This window comes from Heterocephalus glaber, unplaced genomic scaffold (assembly GCF_053883595.1).
Source record: "Heterocephalus glaber isolate CG9 unplaced genomic scaffold, H.glaber_assembly_v1.0 deba00001504, whole genome shotgun sequence".
NCBI lineage: Eukaryota > Metazoa > Chordata > Mammalia > Rodentia > Bathyergidae > Heterocephalus > Heterocephalus glaber.
Window position 1 is genome coordinate 35,632,691 of NW_028258324.1, and position 22,763 is coordinate 35,655,453.

Consider the following 22,763-nt stretch of genomic DNA (forward strand, 5'->3'; position numbering starts at 1 on the left):
TGCCTTTGACAGCTCTCCAAGAGGTGAAAAGCACATTGAAAAGCACGGATTGGCAGCTTTGTTTAGTTCTTTGTTGCCAGCATGTCCATGCTGCCTTTATTGCTCATATACAAATAAGGCTGCTTTGCAATAGTCATTTCTCCCATCCCTGTTTCTCTGGGCTTTGGTCCTGTGTTTATGTTACTAGTTTCCAGTCCACCCAAAAGCATCTAATGAGCAGTAGAGAACAGCAAGACTTTGGGGCATTTGTATTTATACTGTCGTGAAAAGTTTCTTTATATTCTTTCATGCTGTATTTGAACTCTTCCTCACTCTGAAGTTTAATATATATTTGTCCTTTATGACCAGAATTTGTTGGGGGGAGGAGTAAAATGATCAGAAAATTCAGTGTGCTGGGGAGCACAGATAGAAACAAGGCATTTAACTTAGACCTTTTGAGGTAATTTGGGCTAGGGTAGGGTCAAGTAGAGAAGACTTCACAAATCTTAAAGATTAGTGAGAGCTAGGAAAAGCCAGATGGAGAAAGAAAGAGTGTGTGCAACACAGAGAAACAGCATATAGAAAGACCCAGAGCCAAGGGAAGTAAAAGATATTTAGGATCACTTGACCCTAGTTAATAGAGATGAAGGCTAAGAGGTAACCAGAGACTTCTTCAAGCCATAATGAAGAGTATGCACATTATCTTAAGAGCAGGAGAAGCAGGTGATGGACTTTGTCACTAATGTGGTAACAGATTCATATTCTCATGTTTTAAAGATCATTGTGTCTGTAGGGAAGAAAAAGAAGGGACTACAATGGAAGCAAGGAGGTCAAGAGGCTGTTGAAAGCATTCTGTATAAAGTATTAGTAATAGCTTGTACTTGGTAATGGCCATGGTTATAGAGAAAAAAATATCTCATTTGAAAGAGAGATGAGTGGCTAGAATTTGGTGATTAATTGGGTTGAAGGAGCAATAGAAAGGTAGAAAGGAAATATAATGCCTGTTTTTCTGCAGGAGATATTAGGTAGATGAGAATACTACTGAGCTAAAGTACAGAAAGCAGTAATTCCATGGAGGTATGAAAGTGCAGATTGTCAAAACAATCATTTCAGTTTGGAGTGTTTTACTTTTCAGACATCTGTGGATTGTCTAGGTAAAGAGTTGGCTATGTGGGTTTGAATTGAGCTAGAGATTTTTTTTTGCTGTGCCTCTTCATGGCAGTTAAGCAGTTTACTACTGAGCTACATCTTTGTGTACTCAGAGATGTATCAGTATCTCCTCCTATGTGCCTTTGTTATTCCCTACTATATTGAGTGCAGATTCTAAAGAGAAATTTGGTTTTTTTCCATTTTACTAGCAGTAAAAACATAATGAGGCAGAGATAAGCCTTTGATAGTTCTTTATCAAGGTCAAGCTTGATTCACAGCCAAAGAATCTCTAGGGAGACTGAAATACCAGCATGGAACCACAGGATACAGAAGGCTCCTCCTTGAGCAGAGGAAGGAGCTCTTCTAACCAAGAAGCTCCCATTGTTTTGTAATAGTAGGTGATGCATCAGGAAACACACTAGAGTATAGCCTAACCTTTATTTTTTGGTGAGTATTCCAGTGAAAAAAAATCTAAGATCAATAGCAGATTTTTCTAGAGCAAGGTGTTTCAACCTTTAGCACTACTAACATTTTGGACCAGATACTTTTTTGTTCTGGGAGCTGTCTTGTGCATTTCACAGCATCCCAGGCTTCCACCAAGTAGATGGCAATCATACACCTTTCTCACCTTTCTAACCCCCCAGAGTAAATATAGTTATTGCCAAATGTCCCTTGGACATCAAAATCAATCTTGCTTGAGAAACCAGGGAAATTCTTACTGTTCTTCTTAAAGGGCATACCTCATGCTTTGAGGGTGTGGCCTACTGATCCTTCAGTAGGCAGCAAACTGAAGGTGTATTGGTACAGTGGATTGATCTCTTTCACTTGGACCCTAAGTAGTGAGACGAGGACTGGCTACTTGAGAGGCAGCTTCTATCAGCCATGTGATACTGGTGGAGGTACTCAAGTTTTACTTATTTGCATGATGGGATATTGAGAGGAAAGAAGGAAGAATTTAAAAGCTATCTTATGCTAGTACTGTTCCAGCCCCAAAATATTGCCATTCAGTATTTAATATTATCAAAATTATTTAAGAATGCTGACAAATGATATATGTATGTATATTCATATTTACATGCATTTATAAATGTGTGATATAATTTATAGTTTTAGGGTGCCCTAAGTTCCCTAATCATTTGTGCTGGCTGCTTGGGATTTTGCATCTGCTTCAATTTTTCCTTTAACAAATTACTCTCATTGGATAGTCCTTAAATTATTTCTGCCTGGTTGATTGGTGCATAAGATCCAACGTAATGAATTGGGAAAAATTTGTTTCAGCTGTTTTGGGAATATTGACTTGCTCTTTTGTGTTGTACTTGTAGTTAATACCATTACTTCCTAATATTCTATAGCATACAGATGTCAGCCCTTTTCAGGCAATGGACCGAATGATGTTAAATATGCGAAACGGTATGCAGGAATTACAAAGAAACTTTGTAAGTACTAAATATAAGGTGATGAGAATATTGTTTTCAGTTATTGGTACCCTGTTATAGTGACTTTCAAACTATAGTCCATAACCAAAAAACAAATCTTACATGAGTAACCTTTACATAGCAGTTGTACACTCTATATAAGAAACAAAGTTTTCATGAAAAAATGAATATACTACTTACAGTATGTGCCAATAGTTTCTATTTTACCGCATGTTTTAAAAATCCTGGTCACTGGGGCCGGGGATTTAGCTCAGTGGTTTTGCCTCTTGCTGTGTAAGCACGAGGACCCAAGTTCAATCCCCTGTACCAAAAAAAAAAAAAAAAAAAAAAAAAGAAAAAAGAAAAAAGAATCCTAGTCATATCCTACTAAATTTACTTCAAAACCTACAATTCTGAAAAATAACATTGGTTAATGTTCACAATTTTTTAAATTCAGCCTTTAAAAACATTTGTTCTGCTGAGTTGCTCTTGTAAATGGACATTTTATATGAATATTCATGTTTTCATTATTTATAACCTGTTTACTTAAAAGGATTTGTAGCACCTAAGACATTACATTTTACTAAAACTCTGAAAACAAATTTCAGGAATAATGTTTAGGTAGTAGATTAGATCCATACAATCCAAATACTGTACTTATAAGCTAGTACTAATACTCATACTTTCCTACTCATAGTAAAATAAAAATAACAATTTAAATCATTTAGTTATCCAGTTTGGATTTTATGAATCATTTCAGAATGCTCAAATGAAACTTCTTGGAACATAGCTGATCAACTCAACATTGACAATATTGTACGTAAGAATCAACCACAGACTGTGGAAGTATCACAGGTTTTAAGGGCATAGCAACTTTATTTAAATATAAGGCACAAAGACTTAAAGAATATCTGAGCAGATCACTTGTTATATTTTACAAAGGGTGGAAATTTGTATCAAAAGTGAAGTAGGCTATGGAGGTGACAGTTGGATAAAGTGTATTGGTAGAATGCTATTCTTAGTAGAACAGATAGCTAGTTTTGTTACTTTGACTCCTTTGGCATTAATTCTTTGTATTTGATCTGACCCTGAGTTTATAATATCTTTATGCCTGTAGGATCACCTTTCAGTAGATCCAAATGGACATTCATTTTGTTCTTCCTCAGTTATGACTTACTCCAAAACAGGAGATGAACCACCAAAGGTTTTCCAGGCCTCAACTCAAACCCGTAGGGCTCCAGGAGGAGTAAGTATTTTACAGTCATTCTTAGAGGTTTATAAAGTTGTGGGGTAATAGATTCCCTACATAAAATATGAATTACTAAATTGATTTGGTAAAGAGTGGAAAGATGGGGACAGAGACATGGTAGTAAGTAAGGCATTCATCACTGGGAAAACCATTAAAGTTCAATTGTATTTAGTATATAGCATTTTGTTTGTCCTCTCTGCCCCCATCTCTGTGAGGATGACTTTTATGTAATTATCCATTGATTATTTTCATCTTCACATACTGACAAGATAATAATAATAGGAAACCCTTGTTTCATGAAGTAACCTACCTATAGTTAACTTGTTAACTAAATGAAATGTTTCAAGTGTACAGAAAGGATATATAATGAATATCCATATCCCTGCCACCCAGTATAGTCAAATCATAACATTTTTCTCTATTTGTTTCAAGTTGTCTCTTGTTTTGTTTTCTTTTTAAGCAAAAATATTACAGATACAATTAAAGCTCCTGCTGTACTCCTTCCAGGTCCCTTTTCTGTTTCTCAACCATTTTCCTGTGTCTGAAGTTTATCATTATTATGCATATTTTAATAATTTTACTATTTATATACACATCATAAAACATAATGGACTATTTCTTTAGGACTCTGAACTTTATATGAATGGTATTATTATTGCATATGTCCTTGCAGCTTATCCTTGCTCAGCAATATGCTTCTGAGATTTATTCAAGTTGATACATATAGTCCTGGTTTCTCTGATTTAACTTCTATATATTACTCAAAATATAAACAAAGCACAAATTTGTATCCATTTTTCTGTTGATAGATATGTAAGTGTATCTAATTTTGCACTAATTCATCCTTATACAGGTCTCTTGTAAAAGATCTAAGAATGGTATTGCTGGGTTATAGGGTATGTGCACATTCATCTTTATCTAGAAATTACCAGGTTACCACAGTGATTAAAACTGTTGGCTTCTACAAATTGTGGTGTGAGTATTCCCATTCCTCCATTTCCTTATTAGGACTTACAGTAAAATTTTAGGTTTTCTACACTAAGGAATCTGATTTAATTTTTTAGTTCCCACATATAAGCACATACCTTTAACAATACCCTTGCCATAGTTCTGCAAATTCATCATAGACATTTTAATCTTGACTTGCTAAAAATGACAGTCTTATATAAATGATATAATTAAAGATCTCTCAAAATGTTAATCTTTTGAAATCATAAATATTCTAATAATGCTTCATAGAGTTCATGGGGGGAATGATGAGATTCAAGCCATCAACATGATTGATGAGTAGTTGCCATTACTTGTAGGAATGTAGCATCCACTTCCATCTATTACCTTGTCAAAGACAGTGTTAAAGGCACTGAGTTTTATATAATTAACTCCTTCTTTATTTAATATTTTATTATAATTTGGAAAAAGGTTAAATTGTATTCATTATGTTTGTCCTAGACATTTTTATTTTAAACATTTCAAAAAATATCAGAGACCTATTACCACAATTTTACTGTAAGCTGATAATAGAATTGAGTATAGTTACTCTTTTTTTTTTTAATGTGGTACTAGGGATAGAAATGTGGAGCCTTCACATTGAGCTATATCCCCAGCTCTTTTTTTTATTTTAAGATAGGATCTCTCTAAATTACAAGTTGGCCAGGAGGGACTTGATCTTGTGATCCTCCTGCCTCAGCCTCCCAGAGTGCTGATATTACAGGTCTGTGCCACAACACCCAGCTAGTTACTCATTATTTTTAGAGGGTTAGATCTATGGCATTACTTTATTAAGTGACAGAACTCTAAGAAATTTAGAACTAAGTCAATTTATATATAATTTTTATTTTATTTTTACAGATAAAAGAAACCAGGAGAGCAATGAGAGATTCTGACAGTGGACTAGAAAAAATGGCTGTTGGTCATCATATCCATGACCGAGCTCATGTTATTAAAAAGTCAAAGAACAAGAAGACTGGAGACGAAGAGGTCAATCAAGAGTTCATCAATATGAGTGAAAGTAAGTTATTACAAAAGTATTCTTTCCTATAAAGTTAAGCTATCAGCTGCATTTGTAGAACTTGATTAATTTTCTTACAGAAACATTTCATAAGATGTAGGTTATGAGGAATATGTATGAGGAAAGCTCTGTCAAAGTAATAAAATTGTGGTTTAATCATTTAACAATGATGTTTTTACAGTGTTTTTTGGCAATGTGGGGTATCATTTATTTTCTTGTTTTATGCTTAGAAAATAGAATTTTTGCATTGTTATTTAGTAATATTACCAATAGGTAAAATGAGTTCTTAAGTATTTTTTATCAAGGGAGTATATTTGAAAAATATGAAGAAAATAAAAATCATCTATAATGCCAACTCCAAATAAATACTATTATTGGGTTAGTGTGTTTATTCTTAATAGTTTTATGTATGTGTAAACACATAATTTTTTTCAAATTAGTGTTTATATATAGTTTATAGTGTACTTATTTTAATTCACCATTCTAATTGTAAAAATCACCCATCATATTATTTTTTAAAAAACATCATAACTGATAACCTAAATGTTATATCATGAATAGGTTATAATTTAGTTAAACCATTTTGTAGTTTGAAAACTTGGATTTTTGTATAGTTTTTAATTCCTGGTGTATCCTAGATAATATATATCTTATCAAGTAAGTCTTTCATTTTCTAGATTTACATTCATTCTTCAATGCTTTTAGGGCTTTCTAATGTCCTAACCCTTCTCATTATAGTTTTAAGAATACTAAAATATATTAACAATTTAAATCAAATTTTATTAATTTTATTTTAATAGTAATATTCAATTATTTGTATTTTAATTTAAAAGTGAAATTATATTGAAATGTAGGCACACTCATCTATTTTAAGAATCTATTTTGAGTAATGCTTTATCAGAGTAAAAGGTTTAAATTTCTATATTATTTTAGAAAAAGAAATTCTACCGAAGTAGGTTTGATAAAATTATTCTTATGCAATAAGATGGAAGCCACAATATCTTGACCTTTCTTTAATTGTAATGTTATAATTTTATAATCTAAATTTATATTGACTGTTTCACAATAAGTAACATGTTGGAGAAAACTTTAGTTTAGGAGTACATTATGATAAGGGTAATGTGAAAGAACAGAAGCTATCATCTATGTATCATTGCTGTTATGGAAGTTAGATTGCTTACTTCCATAACACCATAAACTGGCAGTCAAATTGATAACTCGTCTTTGGAAATTGACAACAGAACTCATGAGGTCAAGTTAAACAGGAGGATGATGAGGTGAATAGGGATGCTAGCCACAGAAAGAGCGTCCCAGTACAGGAACACCACTGTCAGATGATTCAGAGACAAACTGTGATTGAGTGTAATTGGGTCAGCCAGTCCATTGGGTAGAATAAAATGATAGCCAGACAGGTGAGTGAAAAACCAGATCATCCGTAGGAGTAGGGGAACAATAGGAAAGGGAATATTATCCTAACCAAAGACCTTTGTATTTGAAATAGCTTCCTGCCTCTGTCTTAAAGGTAAGCTAATGAAAACACCAGGCCAGCATGGAGTGGGGGGAAGCAAAGCACTTACTGACAGTTGATACCTAAGTATATATTCTCTTTATTTTTATATTTAATGTAGGTGATGCTCACGCATTTGATGATGAGTGGCAAAATGAGATTCTGAAGTACAAGCCAGGGAGACAATGGCACAATCTAGAAAACGCTAGAATGCAAAGTGTTGGTCATGAGAATTCTGGAACCAGAGAACTTAAAAAAAGGTAAAAGTTATTTCTAAACAGTATGTTTAAAGAAGACTTAGAAGATATGTTATGCTATGTAATATCTCTGTTGAGGGTACACATATTTCATGTGTATTAGATATTTTGGAAAAATTTTGCAAAAGCTTTAGCTTCCCTTGAAATAGCTAAGGAAAATAAATGTCTTGAAACCATATATTAAAATAAAGGATCATTATACATTTAATACTATTCTGGAATTATAAATTAATTTTGTTCTCTGATAAAAATGGAAAACAATAACTATTCCTATTGAAATTATTCTCCAGAGAGACACAGGCCTAGCCAGGACTTAAAACAGAAATCTGTTATAGGATATAAGAAACTGGAGGGTTGCAAAAGAAGATAGAGACCATTACAGAAGCATTGATAAGTGGGTATCAAGTAAATCAGAAGTCTGTTCAGAATTTCATGTGCTAACATCTTTTATTTGTTGTGTTTTGAGTCCTTCAGGAGAACCATTTTTACTGGGATAACATGGAATCTTGCTGTTGTTTTGATTTGTATTTCCCTAATGGCCAAAGGTGCTAAACATTTTTCATGTATCTATTAGCCACTTGTGCCTCTTCTTCTATTTTTGAATGATCTTCTGTTTTAGGGGGCACCCAATTTTTTATGTGTTATTTTTATATATTCTAGATATTAGTCCTCTCTGAAGAGTAGCTGGCAAAAAATTTTTCCCATTCTGTAGATTGTCTCTTCACTATGTTGATTGTTTCCTTTGCTGTGCAGAAACTTAAATTTGATATAATCCCATTTGTTGTTCTTGGAATTATTTCTTGTGCAATTGGGATTTTGTTCAGGAAGTTCTTGCCTGTGCCCGTGAGTATAGCACACCCATGATCCAGTCATTTCCCACAAGCCCCACCTCTGAACACAGGAGGCTTTTGGAGAACAGTCTAGATCTAAACCCTAACACCTAGTTTTGGTATTGGGTAATGCTAGCATCAAGGAATGAATTTGGCAGTGTTCTTTTTCTTTCAATTTTATAAGAGTTTGAGAAGTATTGGCATTAGTTTTTCTCTGAAGTTCTGGCAAATTTCAGCAATGAATCCATCAGATCCTGGGCTTTTCCTAGTTGCTAGAGTTTTATTACTGCCTCAAATTCATCACCTATAATCAGTCTGCTCAGGACTTTTATATCTTCTTAGTTCAACTTTGGTAAGTCATGTGTCTAGAAATTTATCCATTTCTTTTAGATTCTTCAGTTCATTGGACTATAAGTTTTGAAAATAGTTTCTTATAATCCTCTGGATTTCAGCAATGTCCATTGTGAGTTTTTGTCTTTTCATTTCTAATTGCATTGAAATAGATCTTTTCTTCCTTTGCTAAGTCTGGCTAAAGGTTCACTGATCTTATTTATACTTTGAAAGAAGCTATTTTGTGATTCATTGATCTTGTATTATTTAGTCTCCACTTTATTGATATCTGCTCTGATCTTTATAATTACTTTCTATAGGTTTGAGGTTTGGATTGCTTTTGCTTTTCTAGGACCTTGAAATGCATCAACATTAGATTATTTATTCAATAATATTCTACTTTTCTAATGTAGAGCAAAACTTCCCTCTTAGAACTCCTTTATTGTGTTCCACAGGTTTTGGTGTATTGTACTTCAATTGTCACTGGAGTCTAGGAATTTTTCAATTTCTTCCCTGATTTCTTCTGTAACCCATTGATTATTCCGGAAAGTATCATTTAATTTTCATGTGTTTGTGAAATTTCTGTGGTTTCTTGTACTGTGGATTTCTAGTTTCATTCCATTGTGATATGATAGGTTGCAAGAGGTTATTTCAGTTCTTTTGTATTTATTTAAATATACTTTATAACCGAAGATACTCTATTTTGGAGAAAGTTCCATGGGCTGCTGAGAAGAATATTATAACACTGCTTTTAGATAAAGCATTCTATAGATATCAGGTCCTTTTGTTCAGTAGCATGGTTCAACTCTGATATTTCTTTGTTGAATTTTTCTTGGTTCACCTATTTATGAGAACTATTAAACTCCCACACTGTAATTGTATTGGTGTCTATCCTTTTAAATAATGAAGTTTTTATTTTATGCAATTAAGTATGCTGACATTTAGTGCATATATATTTATAATTATTATCTCTTCCTATTGAATTGTACCCACGACCAATTGTACCCAATACCAGACCTTCTTTGTCTCTTCTAATCAGTTTTGGCTTGAAGTCCACTTTGTCTGATATTAGGATAGTTACTCTTACTTGCTTTTGGGCACTAGTTTGCTTGGAGTATTTTACATCTTTCACTTCAAGTCTGTATTTCTTTATGGTGAAGTATGTTTCTCTTTTTTTTGGTACTGGGGATCAAACTCGGGACCTTGCTCTTGCAAGGCAGGTGACGGAACCACTGAGCTAAATCCCTGGCCCATGAGGTATGTTTCTTGTAGGCAACACATAGTTCGGTTTTGTCTTTTGAATGAGTCTGCCAGTCTGTGTTTTTTTGATTAGGGGAATTAAGATCATTAACAGGGAGCATTATTATTGACAAGTTTTTACTAGTTCTGTCATTATAGTATTTTTTCAATGCTGATTTTTTTCTTTTTGTTTAACTACTCTTTTAGAAGTATTCTTTCCTTTGGGCTATTTGGTGATGTTGCACTCACTATTTCCGTTTAGAATTCCCTTGAGTGTTTTCTGCAGTGCTAGTTTGGTGGCCATGAATTTTTTTTATTAATATATCTTCACAGTACATAATGATCACATTCCTCATGGGGAGTTGGTACATGTACATGATACTTCTTAATTCTTTTTTCACTTCCACTCCCCTTTTCCTTCCTCCCTCCCTCCATCTCTTGGTCCTCTTCTCTTTTGCAAAAGATCTATCTCCCTATTTCTTATCTTCTATCGTTCATGTTGTCCTTTATATTTTGGGTTTCTGTATATTTAAACGTGTGTCTGATTTATTTTACTTACCATTGTGGTCTCGATGCATCTGGGTTTTTTAACAAATAACTCGTTTATTCTTCTTTATGGCAGTGTAGTAGTCTGCTGTTTATAAATATCACATTTTCTATATTCATTCATCTATTGATGGACATATATCCTACTTCCAAGATTTACCTATTATGAATTGTGCTGCTCTAAACATGGATATGCCTGTATCACTGTAATATGATACCTTTAACTCTTTTAGAAAGATACCCAGATGATGTATAGTTGAGTCAAATGCCATTTTTAGTTTTAGTTTTTTTGAGAAATCTTCAAGCTGGGCATGATGACACACACCTGTAATCCCAGAACTAGGGAAGCTGAAGCAGGAGGATTACTATGAGTTCAAAACTAGCCTGGACTACATAGTGAGTTCAAAGCCAGCCTGAACTACATAACAAGACCTTGTCTCAAAAGAGAGAGAGAGAGAGAGAGAGAGAGAGAGAGAGAGAGAGAGAGAGAGAGAGATCTCCATACTGATTTCCATAGTGGTTGTACTAGTTTACATTCACACCTACATGGTAGAAGGGTTCCTTTTTCTCCACAACTTGGCCAGAATTTGTTTTATGCATTCTTAATAACAGCCATTCTTATTGGAGTAAGGTAAAATCGTGTGCTTTTTATTTGCATTTCTGTAATAGCCAAAATTGCTGAATGTTTTTTCATGTATTTATTGATCATTTGTACTTCTTCTGCAAAGTGTCTGTTCAGTTGCCAATTTTTTTACCGAATCTTTTATTTTAGGGGGTCTATTTTTTTAATTTTTCATATATTCTAGTTCTTAATCTCCTGTCCAAGGAATAGCTGGCAAAATTTTTTTTCCCATTCTGTGGGTTGTCTCTTCACTCTGTTGACTGTTTCCTTTGCTGTGCAGAAGCTTTTTAATTTTATGTGATTCCATTTATTTTTTGTGTTTTTTTTACTGAGGTTTGCAGGTTGATTATAGTAGAAACATTTTGTTGCTAGAATGGAGACCTTTGTAGTTAGTGTCTGCTTTTCACTGATGCACTCTGGGAGTGGCTAACTATAGATTTTTGCCTCTGTCTCAAGATCTAACCACCTCTGTTAATTTGAGAGGGGAGGGTGCAGTGTAATTAGCCTAGCACCCAGTTCTCTAGGAATGGGCCACACCATTGTTAATGACACAAAGGCAATCCAGATATTGACATAGAGAGAAAACCAATTAATAGCAACAATTATGCCACTCTGGTAATAGGAATCAAATCAGCAACAATAATAGCATCAAATGCAAACTGGATATTGACATATCCTAAAACCAATAATGTAACACTTTTAATCATAGAAAAAAGATCTCTAATTATAGTATGAACACTGAGACAAATGAAATATTGACATACAATAAATATGTACTGAATGCACCAACTATAGTTTCATAAGCAATAGAAAACTATTCAACATAAATGGCATAGAGTTAACTACCTAAAAATAAATAAAGCTAATGGCTATCCTAGTAAAGATAAGAGGGGGCAGGAAATGAGAGAATTAAAAAAGTAAAATTTGAAAATTTAATCAATGAAAGATGAGAAAGAGGAGAGAAAACTTGGCTAAAGGATCCTATTAAGGAGTAAAAAATTAATAGAATTAGATAAGAGTAACAGAAAAGAAACAAGAACAAAATTTTAAAAAGAAAAAGAAGGAAAAAATTAAAAGGAGGAAAAAAGGAAAAAAGGGGGGGAAAACCCAAACTCCAAATAACCAATGACAATAAGAGAAAAAAAAATTCAGTCAAAAATTTTTTTTCTCTGTGTTTTTGAATGAGTGGTTTCTTTCCAGGATCTGCAGTCTTGGAATTCAGCAAGTCACATTTTTCTCCATCTGCCTTTTTATGGCTTGTGGGTTTGTGAGGTGTGCCCCCTGCTCCAGAGGCCCCTCTGTCCACACACCCCACACTGAGGCAACTGTCGAAGCTAAGGTGTGTTCTTGCTCACATTAGTGTATCAGTCAGACCACTTGTTTCTGCTGGATGTAAGTAGTCGGGTAAAGCTTCAAGCAGTCTCCTAGACCATATCCTTTCCAGCCTGAGGTTAAACTCTTCAGAGGTCTATTTCTAGCCTGTACTTTCTCTGTGGCTGTCTCTTACCCTGTCACTGTGGTAAAGTAATGCTGGAAACCCTGAAGTTGTTCTATGATTCACTCTTAAACAATTAACCCCTTCCCAGAATGGCTCCTGATTAAACCCTCTGCAATATGGTAGGCACTGCACTGTTTTCTCCAACTCTATCCTGCCCTGAAGGAACCACTTTTGGAGTAAAACCCTGTGCCATTTTTGTAGTTTATGATAGCCATGGGCTTTTCTTGAGGCTAGTGCTGCTGGCCTGTCTTATTTCTCCCTGGACCTGCTGACCCTCCAGCTTACCTTCTCTCCCTGGACGCTGGCCTCATCCTCTATCTAGTCAAGTCCATTGGTTGGTGCCTCTGCTGCCCTGTGCCAAGAAGAAACAAAATGCAGAGCGGGCTTGGAGTAGCTGGGTGGCCACAGCCAGGGTGTGGACTCTACAGGTGGGGAGATAGCCTGGGAGCTAATGCAGCTTTCACCTTAGGTGGTGGCTTCTGTCCACAGTCTGAATTTCTTTATATTCTTTTTGTTGTGGAGTTTTTATTTCTCCATCAATCTTTAAGGATAATTTTGCAGGATATACTAATCTGAATTGGCAGTTTTTTGGTTTTCTTTTTTAAGGGCTTGAAAAACTTCACACTCTCCTAGCCTTTAAGGTTTGTGTTGCAAAACCTGATAGGCTTGCCTTTATAAGTTAATTGACATTTTTTTCTAATGGCGTTTAGTATTCTTTGTTCTGGATTTCTGGGATTTTGACTATGATGTCTTGTGGAAAGCTTCTTTTCTGATCATGTCTATTTGGAGTTCTAAACACTTAACTTATCCTGGGTATCCATTTTAGTTTCTAGATTTGGAAAGTTTTCTGCAATGATTTTGGCAAATAAGTTTTTTTATACCTTTAGTTTTGTTCTTTAGCTTTTCCTTTATTCCTGTAGTTCTTAGGTTAGTTGTTTTAGTAATCTAGGAGCTCTTGAACCAAACTTTCATATTTTCTTGTTGTTTTTGTAGTGTCAGAGTCTCTTTTCAGCCTATGGATTCAGTGGCGTTTAGGGCTCAGCATGTCTTTCTGCATGGAATTTAGTACTATTTGAGGATGACAGGAGAGAGCTCACCCAGGTGCAGAGCCTGGTGGCATTTGGGGGACAATGGGAGAGTGCCTGCTCCCACACTGTTACAGTGTCTTCTCCACCCTGATTTCACCAGTCACAGATCGCTGTTAGCAAGCCCTTGTGGTTCTGTCTCACAGATCCCTCAGGGGTTCCAGATCCCCAGCCAGAAACTTGTCCTTTGTTCCTCTTTGTCCTGTGGGCTCTGTTAGGCTCCCTGGTGCTAACTCAGTCATTTCCCTCAGTGCTTCTCTGACTTGAACTTTCCTTCATGCCTTGGTCTGAGGAGGCCACCTCCCAGTGGGAGGAGAGTTGGGACAGGTGGGCACTGGGCACTGGCGGCTGGGCTGACAGCCACTGTTGTGCTTGGCTTCTTGGCAGAGAGAAGGGGGCTGAAACTTTCCATGACAATTTGTTCCTTGGACATGGGCTATAAGCAGTGCAGGGATGGAGAAGCAGCCTTGCTTCTTATTCTAAACAGCCCTGCTATTGGATGTCATCTGATGGGCTTCTGTGGACCTTTGTGAGAATCTTCTGAGCATCTGATGAGTGCTGCTGCTTCTAGCTTGCCATAATCCTTGTTTTCTGTTATAATTAATTTAATATAAATGTAGCCAGTGGCTATCATACTGCACAGCAATGTCTCAACTGTAAACAAATCTATATAACAGCTGTTGCATTCTTAAATGTTCAGTGAAATACTCTGCATCATATTTTTCAAAGCTATTAAGTTACTTTAAGATAAAACTCCCCTTAAGTTGTAGTTGTTAGCACATTTGGTTTGTAGTAACTTCTAAACCAATGACCATTTTAAAAGTAATAGTAGGCCTGGTGTAGTGATGCATGCTTATAATCTCAGCACACTGGGAGGCAGAAGCAGGAGGATCACAAGTTCAAGCCCAGCTTAGGCAACTTAGCAATTTAGAGAGAACATGTTTCAAAATTTAAAAATTTTTTTTTTTTAGTACCCAGGATTGAACTCAAAAACTTGCGCTTGCAAGGCAGGCACGTTACCACTGAGCTAAGTCCCTGGCCCACAAAAAATAATTTTCTAAAGGGCTCAGTGCAAAGGCCATGGGTTCAATCCCCAACAACCTCCCCAGCATACACACAAAAGATACTAATGATCTTATATGGGCTTTCAGGGAGAAACGTCTTCAAAGTCCAGCCATTGAAAATAAAAGAAGATCACACATTTTTGTGGACAAACTCAACGTCAAAGGATCACCTGTGAAAATCAACAAAAAATAAATTGTCATGCATTTGATAAGTTTGGGTTGTTTTAACAGAGAAAGTAATGGTGCTGGGTGTTATATACATAAGACCAATCTCCTGTTGTTAAATCAGTACTGTACTTTGCAACTTTCTTCTGTTATCTGAATGTTGTTGGAAGTTCTAGCTTTGTATTCTTCCTACTTTAGGAATAAAACTTTGATTTTCAATGTGATTAAATTGTTGAACATTCTTAAAACTCTTTAAGCCGTACCAGTTTTTAAAGCCCATATCCTGATTTTGCTTTCCAAATTACTTTAGTGTTGGCTGTATTCTTGTACACTTATCAAGACTGATTATAGCGCTGTTTCTATCATTTATAGTTATGGGAAAGTAAAATCTTAAAAATGGATCCAGTTTTCACCAACACTGTGCAAGAATGATATGAGCTGCAATGCGTGGCACACACCTACCACCCTAAGCCCTTCAGAAGGCAAGGCAGAGGGAGCACAAATTCAAGGCCAGCTTAGGCTATGCACAGAGACCTTGTTTCAGGAAAAACAAAGCAAACAAACAAAATTTAAAAATTATTCTACAGTGATGTTCATAAAGGTTTAGTTTGTGTCAGATTTTATACTGTGTTATATAGCCAACTAGATTGAAGTTTAAAAAAATATACCAAAGCTAATACTAGTAGTTATATAAGAGATTAGTAGTTATTTTGATAAAGTTAATAATCACATAGTTCATTTTTAAAGAAAGTTTAAATTTGCTAATGTACACAAATTTTCTTGTTATACTTCTTTATACACTATATTCTTTTTTTGTTTTATATTACATTCTTAACATTCAAAATAATTTATATTCACTTTTCTCTTTAAATTCTTAAAGTAGCATATTTCTGCTCTTTCCCACAAACAAGTTTAATTTACTCCAAGGTTAACATTTTGAAGTTGGAGAGTCCTTGGAGGAACTCTGCTTCACCCTTTTTTGACATTTAGAAAAAATGCATTTGTTAATGTGAAGACTGGAATGATAGATGATCTCAAAATATGTTAGGTTATGTGTGTTTTTTAACAAAGTGCTTAATAATTCAATTGTTCCTCTTTTAGTTGTACAAGTTAAAAATTCAACCTAGCTTTTTTACTCACAAATTCACACATTAATCTATTTTTATAAAGGCTAGGGAAGAAATTTCTAAGAATAAAAAATCCGAACTCTTACATCTGTTGCTTAAGACCAAAAAAAAAAAAAATCCACTATCATGCAGTCATTCTAAGTATTTTTCATTGTAAGTTAGAAGTAAAATTATGTGATTGTGGTCATAACTCCTCTAATTTCCTATATTCTGTGCCAGATAATTTTCCTTGTGCCTTTAATTAGTCACTAAAATAAGATGCAAATGTGTTAATTCATTTTATAAGTGAAATTAATTGACATGTATTAGTTAAAATAGTCCTCTTATCCATAGATTTGTATGCTAGCAACATTTTATACTATATTGGGAAGTTTTCATAAGGTATAAGTTTTAAATAACACTTTTTCATAAATTTATTTGATAGAGCAAAATATCAATAGATACTATATTCTCCTTTTGTCTAAATAATTAACACTGATAACTTGAATCATTATATTCAAATCCAAAGTCATACTTTGGTAAATTATTGTATTTTGTATAACTCCTTTACATCAAATAACATTCAGAGAATTATTAGATACTTTTTTCACACAATTTATCATGAAAATTAAATTGAAATAAATTTAATCAATTTGAAAAATTGAAATATATATTTCTTCTTATGCCAAGATGCTTTCTTAGTGGCCATTTACAAAATATGTGACATATACAGATTAAATATCACACAGTGCCCGGGTCTGGTGGCTCACTCCTATAATCCCAGCACTTGGGAGGCTGAGGCAGGAGGACTGCCAGGAGTTCAAAGCCAGCCTATATAAGGAGACACTATCTCAACAAAAAACAACAACAACAAAAAATCAGTTGGTACCCCGCATGTGGCCTCAGAAATATATATATATAATTTTTTCAGTGATTCTACTTAGGCCCTACAATGGCAAAACTATGGGAAATTGTTCGTGAAGATAAAGATAAATTCTTTTTTTAAAAATTCTTTTATTGGTACATTTTAGGTATACAACACATTTACATTTCTCATTGGGAACTTGTACCTTTACATGATTCATCTGGGTTCTTATTTTTTCCCCATTCCCTCCACTCCCTTCACCCTTCCACCCTTCCCTATTTACAAAGACTTTGTTTCCATTTTTTCCATTTCTCATCATTTTTCCTTTCCCTTCTTTCCTTTCCCCTGCCCCTCCCACTACCCCTACCCCTTTGGACCTTTTCTTCCTATTTCCCATTATTGATTATTCATTCTAATAATTGGTACATTTTAGGTATACAATATAATGACCTTCATCATTGGAAATTTGCACTTTACATAATCTCTCTTGGTTCTTATTTTTCCCCATTACCCTGCCCTCCCTTCAACCCCTTCATCCCTCCCTATTTACAAAGACTGTTTCCATTTTTTCATTTTCTCATATTAATTCTATTCCCTTCTTTTCTTTCCCCTACCCTTCCCAATTCCCCTTCCCCTTTGCAACTTTTCTTCCTATTTCACATTATCTATTATACCTTTTAGTCCTTATTTACACTTTCAGTTTCTCACACCAGAGAAACTATTCGGTATTTATACATGTGTGTCCTATTTCACTTAAGAGTATGGCCTCAATGTGCATCCATTTAGCTATAAATGTCTCTAATTTCTCATTTTTTATGGCTGAGTAGTACTCCATTTTATTTAAAAAACCACATTTTCTTTATCCAGTCTCCAGTTGATGGGCATTTGGGCTGTTTCCAAGTTTTAGCTATTACAAACTGTGCTGCTATGAACATGGGTGCACATGTATCACTGTGGTATGATTCTTTTAATTCTTTGGGGAAGATCCCCAGCAGGGGAATAGCTTGGTCAAATGGGACTTCCAGTCCTAGTTCTTTGAGGTATCTCCATATTGATTTCCACAGTGGTTGCACCAGTCTACATTCTCACCAGCAGTGGAGCAGGGTTCCTCTTTCCCCACAGCCCCGCCAGTATTTGTTATTGGTTGATTTCATGATAGCAGCCATTCTTTCTGGAGTGAGGTGGAATCTCAGCATTGTTTTCATTTGCATCTCTCAAATGACCAGTGATGTTGAACATTTTTTCATATATTTATTTGCTGTTTCTACTTCTTTGTGTGAGAAATGTCTGTTCATTTCAGATGTTCATTTTCAGATTGGGTCTTTAAATTTGGGAGGTCTGATCTTTTTAAGTTCTTTATAGATTCTAGATAATAGACCTTTGTCTGAGGAAGAGCAGGTGAAGATTTTTTCCCACATTGTGGGTTGTCTCTTCACACTGCTGGTGGTTTCTCTTGCTGTGCAGAAGCTTTGTAATAAGAAGAGATCCCACTTGTTGATTGTTTGTGCTAGTTCATGGCAACTGAGGTTTTGTTCATAAAATTGATAAAGATAAATTCTAATAGTGTAACACATTTACGTGTTTTCAAATAAGACTTAAGGCTTGCTAATAATAATTATATTGTGCTACAGGTACATAATTATTTTTATAGAAATCATATTTTGACCATTAACATTTGAACCAAATATAAATTTATTTTCTTCCTTTCTCTTTTAGCATTCACGTATTTTGTCTAGTGTGCATCATTTATCAAATATAACATGTTTCATAATAGCCGTAACACTTCAGTAAAATTTTATTTAAATTATCTTCTATTTAGAATTTACTAAAATTGTGTGCACTGAACACCAGTTTAAATTGCTGGAAATTAACATGAATGTTGCCTCAAGTTTTTCCCTAAAACTGCTTCAATTTTATCCCAGAAACAAGTATTAACAGTAGCCATTTTCTTTGATTTGTGATAAATGATAACTTTCCCTTAAGTTGCATTAATGGAAATGCTTGCAATGCAAAGAGGTAATTACCCTTCACCCATTCGATTGTTCCTCTATTGTAGAGGAATGAAAAGACACTCTTGTCCCTGAGGTGATAGATACAGAATTGTATTAATTTTGATTCATCCTTGAGCCTCCAAAATCATATCTCCTTTATCACTGGACTGAAGCACAAACAAGAGAATGTAAACAGAAAATACTGCCTCTTCTACAAATGCTCTTATATTACTTATTCTTTGAAAAGTCCAATATTATATAATGTATACAGGGAACATTCTACAAAATACCTTACCAGTATGCCTCAAAACTGTCAAGATCAAGATGCAAGAAAAGACTGAGAAACTGTCACAGACCAGAGAAGACTAAGAGCACCTTACTGCCAGAGAGAAGGGGCGTTGCTGGTTCCTGCTAGCCAGACACAGTTCTCCTCATTCTTCCAGTCAAGTACGACTTCTTTTGTTTGCTGTCCTCCTTGCCTCCCTGCTGCCCCACCTTTTCACCTCCCTCCTTCTTCTTACTTCTCTCTCTCTCTCTCTCATGTCTCTCCCTCTCCTCTCTCCTTCCTCCCTTCTCTTTCTTTCCCTCTCTTCCTTTCTTCTCTTTCTTTCCCTCCCTCCCTCTCTCTTCCCTTTCTCTCTCTTCTTTCTTTCTTTCTTTCTGTCTTCTATACTTGTTCGCATTTAGAAGTGCAGTCTAAGATACATAGAATGCAAAAAAAACAAAACCCAGAGAACTCACTGCCATACCATTTATTATTTATGTATAACCTTAAATTAAAACATCTTCATGGTAATTAAATCTTCTATTATTCAGTAGAGTCTCTCTTTAGTAATCATTTTTGCCTTAAATATTTTATTATAATAGGGATATATCAGATTTCTTTGGGCTAATATTTTCTTGTTATATCTGTTCCATAGTGTCAACTTTTAATGTCTTTTTGGGTATGATTTTTGGAAGCAGCATTGAGTTGAATTTTTTAAAAAATATGAATTGACTTTTTTGTCTTTTAATTGGAAAGTTGATTTTTTTGTGATTATACTTATATATATTTACATTTATTTCTCAATTTATGTGATTCCTATAATTTTCTTTTTTCTCCTTAGATTGAGTTTTCCTTTTCTTTTTCATTCACCTTCCATGTGCTCTGTTTTTTTAGTAGCTACCCTATATTGACATGCATTCTTAGTGTAGTAATCAGTTAATCATTTATACCTTGAATCCTAAGAATACAAGAACCTTAGAAGATTTGAATTCTGACTACCCCCTACCAATTCATATTTATTGTTCTTTATTTTAATTATACTTTGTTTTCTAAAACATTAGCAAGAGCCATTACTATTTTTATAAAGCTAGATGATTTTTTTATAATTAACAAATTATGTTGAAAGTGATTTCATAGATTAAAATACATTGACTTTTTAGACTCTTTAAATAGACAAAAGATACATCACCTTTAGATATCCAGTAATACACAAATGGGGAAAAAATACTATAGTTCTGGGGGAAAATCTCTTGTATTAAGAGTCTTCCAAAAATGAAAATAAAAGTCGTTTTTGTGAAATTGACTGATGAATGTGAAGATGAAAACTTCCACTTTATATTTTAAAAACCTGATTCATGAAATAATTCTTAGCTTATAAAAGGATTAGAAATAAAATATTAATCTTAATTACCATATTTCCCTGAAAATAAGATCAGGTCTTACATTACATTACTTTTTGCTCCAAAAGATGCAATAGAGCTTATTTTCAGGGGATGTCTTATTTTTTTCAGGTACAACAATCTACATTTATTCATGTACAAAAATCTACATTTATTCAAATACAATCATAACTCTCCAAACCCTGAATTCTGGCCTGAGTTTCTTGCAACCCCATTTCCTGTAGAACCATTGGCTCCAATCTCATGTCCAGCAATTAGAGCTCTCCTTAAATGAGCACTCCTTGTCCATGTAGCCTGCTCATAGTACATTGGCAACACAGCTGTCAGTGATTTTATCCCATGAATTATTCACCCAAATCACAATCTTATGCAGGCTAGGCTTCACAAAGATTCCATTAAATCAAATGATAGTTGAAGACTTAGGAGGAAAGGGTGACAACAAAAATGATGACAGTTAAGAATGACAGTCCACATAAAAGCAACAAAAAATTGCAGGCACCAAAATTCAGGAAAAGTTTATTTTACACAAGTGCATTAAGTATATGTGTGTTACAACACATGATGTATTGAATTATGAAGATTTATATTAGACACAACCACATCTGTTTGGTATAAAGTGCACATGTGATTTGTGCATTGTGTCATTTGGCAATGAGTTTCAAGTTCATGTGTTTACATAGGCATTTACCTTTTGCCCAAAGGTGCCCACTTGGGTATTTGGAAATACTTAATTATAATTTATACTATTTATTTTAAGTATTGCCAACAATATTATTTAAATTAATTATATATTAATATTACTATTATAATTTAATACATCCATCATGTGTTTCAGTGGGCATACTAAGCGTATCCATCTGATTGATGATCTTAACTGGGGGTTATTTGCTAGATCATCCTGCTAGATCCTGCTAGGGCTTATTTTCCAGCTAGGTCTTATTTTGGGGGAAATATACTCAACATGCTACATAGTACCTGTATACAGTCTCAAACAGTTTAAACTTATAGGCTTAACAGTGTTAAACAGCTCTCTTAAGAAGGTGTTGCAAACGCAGATATTCTGGAGGGCAGACAATAATGGTGCAAAGATAGAACTCACCTTTTAAAAAGAAACAGTACTGCAGACTCAAATTTTGCCTCTCTTTCTAGAATTAGTGTTTCCAAAATCTTGAACTGTTTGTTTTAAGTGATCACTTTTACTCTCTGAATACATCCATTGTAGAAAACTAATGATTTAGGGCTAAGGATTTAGATCAGTGGTGCTGCGCCTGCCTTGCAAATGCGAGGTCCTGAGTTCGATCCCCGGTACCAGAAAAAAAAAAAAGAAAACTAAAGATTCATAAAAATATTGAAACTTCCCATTATCTCACTTCAGAAGCAAAAACAAAGATTTGTGTATTCCTTTTTAGTTCTTTTATATAGATACATAAAATTTTAAAATCAAAATACTGTAAAATATTCTGATTTTCTCTTCACATTTTGGAGTCATTCTTGAGGACAATAAATGTTTGAAAACATGGTCTTGGTTTCATTGTTTTTATCAAAATCTAATTATAACTACATCATAATTTAATTTACCTCCAAATATTTGCTATTCAAATTGTTTTAAAAGTTTGCTATATTAAATAACACTGTGATGATCATTCTTTATACATAACTCTATTGGTGATAAGTTATTGAGAGAAAAGTTAGTGATTCAAAGAGTATGAATATTAAAAAATTTCTTGATATAACTGTTTTACAGAAAGATTGCACCAATTTATAGTCATTGCACTGAATAGTCACAAGACCGGCAGTTTTTTCATATCTTTTTCCCAAAGTGGAAAGTGGATGTGACTTTTTTCACCTTTTATTGTTAAAGATTTCATACAGGTAAAATAGTATCTCTTTGTCTTAATTCTGTATTTTTCTTGGAAAGTGAAGTATAACCTTTTTCTTATGTTTAATGCTCATTTGCCTTGTTTTTCTAATTTTGTCTTATTATTATTTTGGCACTGGGGAATGAACCCAACATTTCTGTATTTTTGTGCATGTGTTCCAGGAGTCACCTCTAACATACACAATTTCTTGTCATAGCATAAATTCTTTCTAAATGGACAAAGACATAAACTACATATATTCTTCACATCCTTTCAAGTAAAGCAGACATTCCCGAAGTTACTGGAATACTCTTTTCTCCTGAGTTGCTGTTAT

The 22,763-nt window shown here is 34.3% G+C and overlaps 1 protein-coding gene across 3 annotated transcripts in view; it reads left to right on the forward strand.

The window, feature by feature from the left end:
• Mlf1 (myeloid leukemia factor 1) overlaps nucleotides 1-15,162 on the forward strand; it is a 42,241-nt gene extending 27,079 nt beyond the window's left edge. For 2 of the 3 annotated variants that reach the window (XM_004834514.3, XM_004834515.3), the window contains 5 exons: nucleotides 2,481-2,564; nucleotides 3,661-3,789; nucleotides 5,641-5,800; nucleotides 7,429-7,567; nucleotides 14,866-15,162. In XM_004834514.3, the coding sequence (XP_004834571.1) occupies nucleotides 2,481-2,564; nucleotides 3,661-3,789; nucleotides 5,641-5,800; nucleotides 7,429-7,567; nucleotides 14,866-14,971 (618 nt within the window). In that variant the 3' untranslated portion in view covers nucleotides 14,972-15,162. The remainder of the gene's footprint in view (nucleotides 1-2,480; nucleotides 2,565-3,660; nucleotides 3,790-5,640; nucleotides 5,801-7,428; nucleotides 7,568-14,865) is intronic. The other variant, XM_021253593.2, reaches the window with a different exon arrangement.
• Nucleotides 15,163-22,763: the final 7,601 nt, after the last annotated feature.